Genomic DNA, 10,131 nt, shown 5'->3' with positions numbered 1-10,131 from the left:
CACATGAACACACAAACACCATACACACTTGTACACTAGCAAGTTTTTTCCCCACGGTTTTGTGGTCATTCAGTTGCACAGTTCTCAAGGATGAACTTTGTGTGTGGTGATGTCATGGCTAAAGGTTGCTGCTGTTGCTGGCATTGGAGTTTTGAGATCCTTAGTTAGGTCTGGAAGCAGAAGTCTCAGGGCCACGTGGCTAATGTAGACTGTGGGCCTCTCCTACAAGTGTGACAAGGAAGGGATCCTTTGTAAATGAGGGGCCAACTCTGACTCTTCCCAGGCCTTCAGTGACACACTGAAGAGAAGCAGCCTAGCCTGGCTTTCACGTGGAGTTGGGAGTGGGTTTACCAGGGGTGTGTGACTCAGTAGCCTCCACATCACAGCTGGGATTTCCAACAGAAATAACTCAAAACAACTTTATTGTAGGTCATGGGAAAAATAACAGCCACAGCTACTATCCTTAAGTCGGGTCAGAGGTCACTTCCTCCTCCTCAGGGACAATCTCTGGATCAGCGAGGCCCCCACTCACTCACTCAGCTGGCAGAGCAACGCTGACCCCTTGGCGATCCAGTAATCGCTGGACCTCTTGGAGGGTAAGAGGACAGTCACCACGAAGTTGGTTGAATGACCTAATAAACGTTACAAGGGGAGTGAGGTGGGGGTGGGGTAGGGGTGGGAGTGGGGGTGGGCGTAGGGTAGGAAAGAAGAGCTGTTATTTTAAACAGTAACCTCTGGATTCACAGAGGTAAGATACTGAGAGTCAAGAGGCTCTAGTTCCAGACCTGGCCAAACCTGAAGATGCTGGACACAGTCCTCCAAGGGTTCCAGTCTCAGGCGATATAAAAGGAGCCTTTGGAATACACGATGCTTTAAGGTCTGTCTGGCTTAGATCTTATGTCTTAATGAGTATGTTTCAGGTTTCCTGCAGTCGGAATCCAGGAGCATTGGGCTGGAGTTCTGACCTGACACTTCAGTGGGACTTAGTGGTAGGTAGGGTAGCTCTACACGTAGTTGTCTATCTATCCATCCTTCCTTCATTCCATCCTACACTGGAAGACTGTCCTGGAATGAACAGGGACAGTGGCAGGCATTCTGACTTCAGTGCGTAGCCATTCTGTACAGCAAGTCACTCTTACGGAGTTCTTTCCCTTCTGTGCCTGTCTAAGGGGGCATTGAGGAGGAGACAGTGCCCTCAGATGGTGACTGCTCCTTCTGGTGCTGCTTTCTCAGATTCTGTCAGTGTGGATGGGCATCAGGGAAGGCTTTGCACCCAGCAGAGGTGCCTCTACCTTTTCACCTTTCTGGCCCATTGGATCCCAGGCTTTCCAGTGCAACAGCCTAAGTTCAAAGGCAAGCCGATCTAGATCTTTCCCGTGTATTTATTGGTTTTATGCAGTCCAGAAATTTGTCTCCATGCTTCTTTGGGGACCAGCCCAATGTATACTTCTCTGCAGGCAACCAGTGCCTGGAGTACACAAGGCTTTCCCTAGGTTTAGAGGAAGACTCAAGACACTAAACCCCTGCAGTTTAAGCAGAATCAATTCTCTGCTGGCCAGAAGTGAGTTTAGCTGCCTTCTAAAACCCCTCTCTCTCAATCTCACGGCTGTCTCCTAAAGGCTTCTCTAAACAGTCTACTCTGGATGACTCACAGTTAGACAGTAAGCACCTCCAAGGGGTAGATGATTGGGATAGACGTGTGTGTGTGTGTGTGTGTGTTTCATGTCACACATCCTGGAGAGCTGTTGTCAGAGGTCTTGTGCTTCTGACAAACGGGATGGCTATGACACAGATGCTGTATAGTGGACTGCGGTTAAAGAAAGTAAAGGTCGGTTGCTTACTGCAGAGGGAAGGAGGGTGACTAGAAGGTTAGGGACAGCCAAATGGGTGTAAGAAAAGGGTGCAGGAGGGCTGGAGAAACGGCTACATGGCTAAGAGTGTACACTTGCATTTAGTTCCCACACCAATGTCAGGCAGCTTACAACTCCAGTAGCTCCAGCTCCCGGGGTTCTGGTGCCCTCTTCTGGCCTCTATGGGTATGTGCATTCGGGTGTACATACCATTCTCCACCCTGTCCCACCAAATATACATAAATAAAAAGAAATCACACTCTGGGTGTGGTAGTTCACACCTGTTCCCAGCGCTGGGCAGGCATAAACAAGTGGACTTCTATGAGCTGGAGGCCCAGCTTGCACTGCATAGGAAGTTCCAAACTGCTAGGGCTACATAGCAAGACCAGCTCAAAACGCATAGATGGATGAATGAGAAAGAAAAGGATGCAGAAATAAAAGCTGTATTCCCAGAGTGTCAGGGTGCTTGAACAGAGGGATTAAAGGGGCTTTAGAACTACAGAGCCTGCTCACAAAAGCTGCTGTCTGCAGGCAGGACCAGGGCCTGTACAGGAGCTTAGCTGAGCTTACTCTGAGGTGGGTGGGGACCCCTTACTGAAGAGACAAGTTTCACATCTGAGAATCATTCAGGTTTTCATCACAGCAGGAAACCACCTGCTTCCATCCTTCCTCATGCTACTACAGCTAACAAGAGACTTGGACAGCCATTTGCTCAGCTTAGTTTTAAAACAGTATTATTGTGTTGTTCTAAACCAGATTGAGAAATTGATGGAATGCTCTGATTGGTCAGCTAGGTTCACCGGTCACATTTGACCATGTTTAGCTTTTCTTTTTTGTGGAGAAAAAAAAAGAAAAAGCAGAAATGGTCCTTCTGTATCCATCTCATGATACACACTTCACATGCCTCTTAGATTATTTTGAATAAATATTAGGTAAAATTTTTTGATGCATCTATTTTAGCATGTGTCTCTAAATCATGACTTCTAAAGGGACAAATATCATAGCTAAAATATTAATTTCTAAGAGCTGTTCAAAATTTTCTAGTGTACATACATACATGTATAAACCCACCACACACACACACATTTTATATATATTATATTGATACTTGACAGTTACCTTGGTTTAAATAAAGGCTACACCTCACAGCAATGACATGTGTCCTAAATCGCCTTTAACTATAAACTAAATTTTTAATTATAAATCTGCCCCTTTGCCACACACTACAATATATTTGTTGACACAAGCAGGTTGCTTCGTTAGGAGTCCCAGAATCTTCTATCTTTGTGAAGGAAGGTTCAGACACAGAGAGCTCACACTCAGGTTTAAACGCCCTCTTCTAGCCGATAAGACATTGCTACATTTACTCACATCTATACTACTACATACATGTAGACACATACAAATACACATAAAAATAACATTTTAAGTTAAAACATTGATAGATACTTGAAGTTGAATAACCAATTTTTAAAATGCTTAACTCCTAATACAATGGTTGTAATAATTGCCACATCCTAAAAAGTCAACCAGACGTATACATGCTTCCTAATGAAGGTATATAGGAGGAGCTAAGGTGGGAGGAGTTAGGAGAGGAAGAGGAGGAGTAAAGAGGAGAAGAGAAAAAGGAAGAGGAGGAGCTGAGAGAGACAGAGAGGAAATGGAGGCGGATGTTCACGTGTCTGTAGCAGTCAAAGGTAGTTGGTATATCTAGGTTGGGTATTGGGTTACACTTCTGATTGTATGGGTATCTTGTTACTGATCATTACCAAATATATAGCCTTTGATTAATCTTTAAGCATTAGAGTCTCATCTTTCTACTGGGCCCACGTGGATGGTGGGATGGTCTAGGCAATGCCCAGCCTGGCAGAGACAGCATGGGAGATTGAGCCATCTCCCACGCTGACGTCTCGTGGGTGGCAGGGCTGATGTTTCTAGTGGACCAGTTCTAGCTGCAGCACACATGTGGCCTCCGGCTGAGAAACATGGCGGCTGGGCTAGGCAGAGATGCTGCAGCTTAGATAGTCGGCCTGAGCCAGAGGCCGTTTTAAATAATTACCACAACAGGTATAGGCCGCTGTAAAATGTTTAGTTCTCTCTTAACATCATGTGGGTCTTGGGGATCACACTCAGGTTGTTAGGCTTGGTGACAAGAGCCTTTACCGCTGAGCCCTCTCCCGGGTTCACATCTTATGCTATCTGTTTTCTTTCTCTCTGCTTCCATTTTGTAGGACTGCATCTCAGGTCCACTCGGAGTTTTGGAACCTAGCTTTCCACTTAGTTCATTTTAAAACCTCTTTTCTATGATAGACCACAGACTGGCCTTGAATTCATGGAGATCTGCCTGCCTTTGCAGGGATTAAAGGTGTGTGCCCCCTTGCCCAGCAGCATTTGGGTTTTGATTGAAGCTTTTATTTAGTTATTACATGTACAATTAAAACTATTCATTTATTTTTATGTATGTGGGTGTTTGGCCTGCTTGTCTGCCTGTGCAATACATGTGTGCAGTGCCATTGGTATACAGAAGAGGGTACTGGATCCTCGGGAACTGGAGTTATAGATGTTTGTAAGCCACATTGTAGGTGCTGAGAATCAAACCCGGGTACTGTGTAAGAGTCTCAAGTAGTGCTCTTAACTGCTGGGCCATCTCCAGCCTCATGGACAAAGCTTAAGGACATGCTCACCTGTGGTTGAAAGTGTTCCTGCCCGGGCTCCTGTTTTGTAGAGTGGAGAGTGGTAGAGTGTTTGGATTGGCTCATAGTTTTGTTTTGGTTCAAAGTGAACTACAGGTAGCATGGGGTTCATCTGTCCTGGCAATGCGTCTTCTATGACCATGTCCTTATCGTCCCACCGAGAAGCATCCATGAACATTCCATGAACAAGAACCCCATCTTCAGGAGAGGGCAACTGAAAGAAACTCAGAAGTTTAGGGGTGAGCAGAGGAGAAGGGATTAACAGATTGAGGCATTGCTTGTGTCCCACCTTTTCAACAAGTACCTCTAAAACCAGTACCTTATACTACTGTATTTTAGAGAAGGGTACCCCTTAGAGAAGATTTGAGAGATGGGCCACTCTCATCCTCAGTTTGGTACTGAATTTGATACTGTCCATACCCCACCAGGATGCAGAGTTGGAGATGCCCCTGGGAAACCCATTATGGCTACTTTAGACTGCCTAACAGTATGAGTAAGGACTTTTCTCTTCCTCCTGAGAAGCAGAGTGAGGCAAGAGCTGGAATGACCCCCTGTTCTTCTCAGAATCTGGGCGCCCTTCTAGAAGACAGAGTATATATATCTGCAATGCTATCTGAAATATCACAAAATGCATCCTGACTGCCTCTATAGCACACACCTACCAGTTATTTACTGTGGTTATAGGAGGAAGAGGTATGCAGCCAGCATTTCAGTTCTGAGAGGAGGGGGCTGTGTGACTGCTGAGGACAGATTTGGTGTATAATATCACAGTGGGTTATTGTGAGTGAACTCTGTTGGCTCTATGGCATATGCCACTCTGCTCTTAGAGTCCTGTCATTAGTCCACTACAGATAAGAACACCCAAGTTCAGATTTGTGAGTGATTGTCTCAGCAGACATGGCTGGTGAAGGGTAGAGCCAGGATTCAAACTCAAGGTTATTTTATTCTGAAACTCTTATCCTCAGTGTCTTGTCATATTGCCTCTGTAAGATGGAGACCATTGCTGTCTAAGTTTAAATCATTTAGCTCTATATAGAAAAATATTTCTATAAATTGGCCTATGTTTGAGAAGTTCCCATCCAGCTGCTGCTGAGGAGCTGGCTTTGGGGAATAAGGATCCTCTCCTCCCATTCCTGCAAAAGGCAGTGGCGGAGCAGGGGAGACTGGCTGAATGCTCCACTGACAGTAGGATACAAGCTTCTTTCCCATGTACTCGGGTAGACGATACCTCCTTGTCCATCGGCAGTTCTGTTCCAAATTGAATGTCCTTGGCCGCCTCTATCACCGTGGCCTGATCTCGGTAGACTGGAATCATGTTATACTTGAAACTCAGCTCATCTATAGGCAAATTGTATTTTCTAGCGTGGTTCTGGAGAGTTCCTGAAAATGCAAAAAGGTGGGTCCCCCAAAGCACATTACTGCGCCAGACGTACTATGTCCCTCCTGTCAACCCAGGCTATGCCAGCATTAATGAGCTTCCTCTCCATAGAAACTCATCAGGGCTGGTGGAATGACTCCACAGGTAAAGTCACGTGCTGCCAAGCCTGATGACCTGTAGTTGATCCCCAGAACCTACATCGTGGGAGGAGACAGCCAACTCCAGCAAGTTGTCTTCTGACCTCCACATCTGTTTTGCATGCCTTCCCTCCGTATACATAAATAAATAGACAATAAATAATAAGTAAATAAGGGGGCTGGAGAGATGGCTCAGTGGTTAAGAGCACTGACTGCTCTTCCAGAGGTCCTGAGTTCAAATCCCAGCAACCACATGGTGGCTCACAACCATCTGTAATGAGATTTGATGCCCTCTTCTGGTGTGTCTGAAGACAGCTACAGTGTACTCATAAATAAAATAAAAAAATCTTTAAAATAATAATAAGTAAATAAATAAATGTGAGGAAAAAATGAAAAAATAAACCCAAGCTGTTAACAGTCTACATGGAATTAGTTCAGAGCATAGAAGCCTGAATCATGTTGGGGGCAGGGGTGACTAAGGACCCAAGGGAAGAATGAATTCATGTCATGATTAAGAAGAGAGGAAAGGAGGCTGCAGAACACTTGTTATTCTTGCAGAGATCCAAGTTCATCTTCCAGAATCCACATCAGGCAGCTCACAACCACTTATAAATCCAGCACTCGGGACTCCAACAACCCTTCTGGGCTCCACAGGCATCTGCACACACACACATATACAAATATTTGCTCAAGTGCACACACACACACACACACATCTATAAAGCAAACAAGTTGGGCACGGTGGCACACACTTTTAAACCCAGCACTTGGGAAATGGAGGAAGGCAGATCTCTGTAAGTTCAAGTCCAGCCTGATCTACATAGTGAGTTCCAGGCTCCCTAGGGCTACATAGTTGAGACTCCCATCTCAAAAAACAAAACAAAACAAAACAAAACAAAACAACAGCAACAACAACAACATAACCAACCAACCAACCAACCAACCAACCAAACAAAAACCTGACCAACCAACTAACCAACAAACCAGCCAACCTACCAAAGACAAAACAAAACCAAAAAACCAAAGATCTCAAACAAAAAGTACCAACAAATCCCAAACTAAAACCAACCAAACAAAAAATGAACAAAAAACAAAGGCTGGGTAGAGATTGTAGCACGATGCCCTGCCATGAGAGAGACAAACTAGTGGGAATTTTAGGGCAGGTCTCCCTAACTTCAGGATTTTGTCCAGCTTGCTAATATGGTCTGTTTGCCAGGGATTAGGAATGGGACAAACTGAGAATTGGGTACCCAGACGCCCCAAGGACTCTCCAGTTAAATCTCCTAGAACTGATGAGGGGATATCAAGAGTTTTTTTCTTTTTAAGGCTGGGGATGTTGCTTGCCTAGAATGCACTGAACTCTGGGTTTAATTCCCAGCACGGTCTGAAACTGGGGCACGATGGTTTATGCATACAGTCCCAGAACTGGGGAAGTAGAGGCAGTAGGGTTAGAAATCCTAAGTCAGCCTTGGCTGCACATTGAGGTCAAGGCAGTCTGGGCTATAAGAGACTCTGCCTCAAAACAGGAAGTAGTTTTTAGAGAGAGGAGGCTGCTTAGAGCTTAATTATGTGTGAGGGGTGGGGCAGGGTGGGGTGGGGGAGGGTTGTGTCACATGGAGAATTGCATCAATAGCAATCCATTCATGGATTTAACCTAAATCCATGCATAGTAACCTGGGAAGGGCAAGAATCAGATTATCAGGGAGCGTCTATTTCTGCCTTCCCCCTCACCTCTCCCTGGTGATGGAGGAAGAGTAATCCTAGATTGTCCTAGATCAGCAGGGCCAGTCAGGTCATTTCCCCAGCTCGTACAAACCACAACTTTTCCTGTGAGACTTTCCTAGGGGAGGCACCCATACCTGTGAGAAATCCTTGAGGGAAGAAGAACCCGGAAATCCAAAAGGATTTGGGCTGTCCTCGTTTGAGCCACAGCTGGGGGAGAGACATGATTTCATGAGGCACTTCGTTTCTGAGGTGGGATCTGCCATCTAAGTCAGAGCTGTGTTGGGAGGGGAGTGGTGGCTAATGGAATCCTGAATTACCCTCTGTCTTCTTATTGCTGGCCCATCCTCCTTCTCATCCCCCAGCCTTGACTGCAAGTCTGGAGCCACAGGGGACAAGAGGTACATGGAGCCAAGGTACATGTGGCTGTGTGGAGACATGTTGTGTTTTGCACCTTACAGTGGTGCCATATACTGCAACTAAAGCCTCATGAATGGCCCGGAGTTGAAAAGCAATATATAGATAAGAGCCTAGGGAAAATGGCGTTATAATCTGCTTAAGTCCTTCAAAGTGAAGCCATTCTGGAAGGTTCTGTTTCTCTGGAATCAAATGATTCCCAATTGTTGCTACTCAGAGCTCCCTTGGGAGTTTAGGGACAGCCACATTGTCAAACCCATCAAACCCCAAACAAGTGAAGTTTCCCATACATCCACGAATGCAGTCCTCAGAATAAGGTCTTTGACCCATGATCCCAGTGGCTTCAGAGATGGGTAGGCTGTGTTAGACCAAAGAGAGGGAACCTGGTTGTTGAGGAAACTCTGATACACTTTTTCCATTTCTTCAGACATCACCACGAGTCCAGCAATGGCTTTGTTGAGTGTTTCTAGAGAGATCTGAGAGAATGAAAAAGATTAGTGCTCATTACAGGAATAACTATCAGATGGAGAGGAGAATGGCTTTCATGGTCTACATATATGTGTTTGAGTATGCATATGTGCACACGTGTGATGAAGACAACCTCGGATACCATTCCTCAGGCATTGTCTTAACCTTTTAAAAATTAAACCTATTTATGTTATTATTTTCTGTGTTTAAGTGTTTTGCAATGTGTATATATCTGTGTACCACATGTGTGCCTGGTGCCTGTGGAGGCCAGGAGAGGGCATCTGATTCTCTGTGACTGGAGTTACAGATGGTTTTGAGATGCTATGTAAGTGCTGAGAATTGAACCCAGGTCTTCTGGAAGAGAAGAGAAAAAAAGAAAAAAAAAAAGCTCTTAACTGCTGAGCTGGCTCTTAGGCTAGGCTGGCTGGCTGGCCAATGATTCCCCAAGGATCCACCTTTCTCTCTGTTTCCCAGAGCTGGGACTATAAATGCATGCTACTGCCTGAGGCTTTTTATTTTTCTTTCTCCCACATGAGTTCTGGGGCTTGCACTTTGGCCATTATGCTTGCAAGGCAAGCACTGTACTGACTGAACTATTTCCTCAGCCCCAACTCACTCTTAACTGAGTGCTGAGGTCCTGGAACATTTCAAGTGAGTTGACGTAACTCTAAAGGTGTAAAGTAGGCCGCTGAGGAGCTTGAGGGTTTGTAATGTCACACATTCACACAGTCACTGTTAGAATAAGGGAATACAGACTCAACCATACACAGCCTGGGTCTGAGGATCAGGTAGCACACCCAAATGGAGGCTTAGGAATGACGGGATGGAGACCTCTAAGCACACTCATGTTCTTAGAGCGTTTTCTACAAGGCCCGGCTACCCAGTAGCAATGATGGAGGTAAACTTTCATACATGTATTAACTTCAGAAGATTGTTGAACCGGTCCACTTCCTGGCCAAGGACGGTGGTCAGAGAGTTCAGGCGTCCTTGAGGGTCCTTGACAAAAAGGGTCTCGGAAGCGCCCTCCATTTGTAGGGATTCTGTAACACACAGAGTTGGCTGCTTAGACCATAGGACATGTGAGTGTGGGGGTGTGCATGCTGTGCCATCCATGGCTGTGGAGGGTCAAAGGACAACTTTGAGTAGTCCGTTCTCACCCTCCACCTTCCTGTGAGTTCTGTGGATTGAGCACAAATGCATTACAGGGGCGTCAGGCTGGCCAGATGAGTACTCTGTCCACTGAGCCATCTCACTGAGCCTGGATTTTAGTTACATGTTTTCCCCTAAAGCTAATTTCTCTCATCATTTAAGCCAGAGCTTAATTTTGACAATATTTTTTATTATTTATAATTCTTTGATGATCCACCTGTGTTTGCATAGAAGCAGTCACAAAAATAAGGCTTCAATTAACGGCAGTCAGGGAAAGTGTGTGTGTGTGTGTGTGTGTGTGTGTGTGTGTGTGAGAG

At 45.4% G+C, this 10,131-nt stretch overlaps 1 protein-coding gene across 1 annotated transcript in view; it reads right to left on the bottom strand.

Moving 5' to 3' along the window:
- Positions 1-486: 486 nt before the first annotated feature.
- The window catches only part of Dnah6 (dynein axonemal heavy chain 6), a 206,444-nt gene continuing 196,799 nt past the window's right edge, over positions 487-10,131 (bottom strand). The window contains exons 71-76 of the mRNA XM_028762489.1: positions 9,578-9,705; positions 8,488-8,673; positions 7,918-7,990; positions 5,772-5,923; positions 4,535-4,757; positions 487-632 (exon numbers count right to left, since the gene is read on the bottom strand). Of these exons, the coding sequence (XP_028618322.1) occupies positions 529-632; positions 4,535-4,757; positions 5,772-5,923; positions 7,918-7,990; positions 8,488-8,673; positions 9,578-9,705 (866 nt within the window). The 3' untranslated portion in view covers positions 487-528. The remainder of the gene's footprint in view (positions 633-4,534; positions 4,758-5,771; positions 5,924-7,917; positions 7,991-8,487; positions 8,674-9,577; positions 9,706-10,131) is intronic.

The sequence above is a fragment of the Grammomys surdaster genome, unplaced genomic scaffold (assembly GCF_004785775.1).
Source record: "Grammomys surdaster isolate TR1022 unplaced genomic scaffold, NIH_TR_1.0 133, whole genome shotgun sequence".
NCBI classification, from domain to species: Eukaryota; Metazoa; Chordata; class Mammalia; order Rodentia; family Muridae; genus Grammomys; species Grammomys surdaster.
The sequence above is the reverse complement of the archived record's forward strand: the minus strand, read 5'-3'. Positions and strand labels throughout refer to the sequence as shown.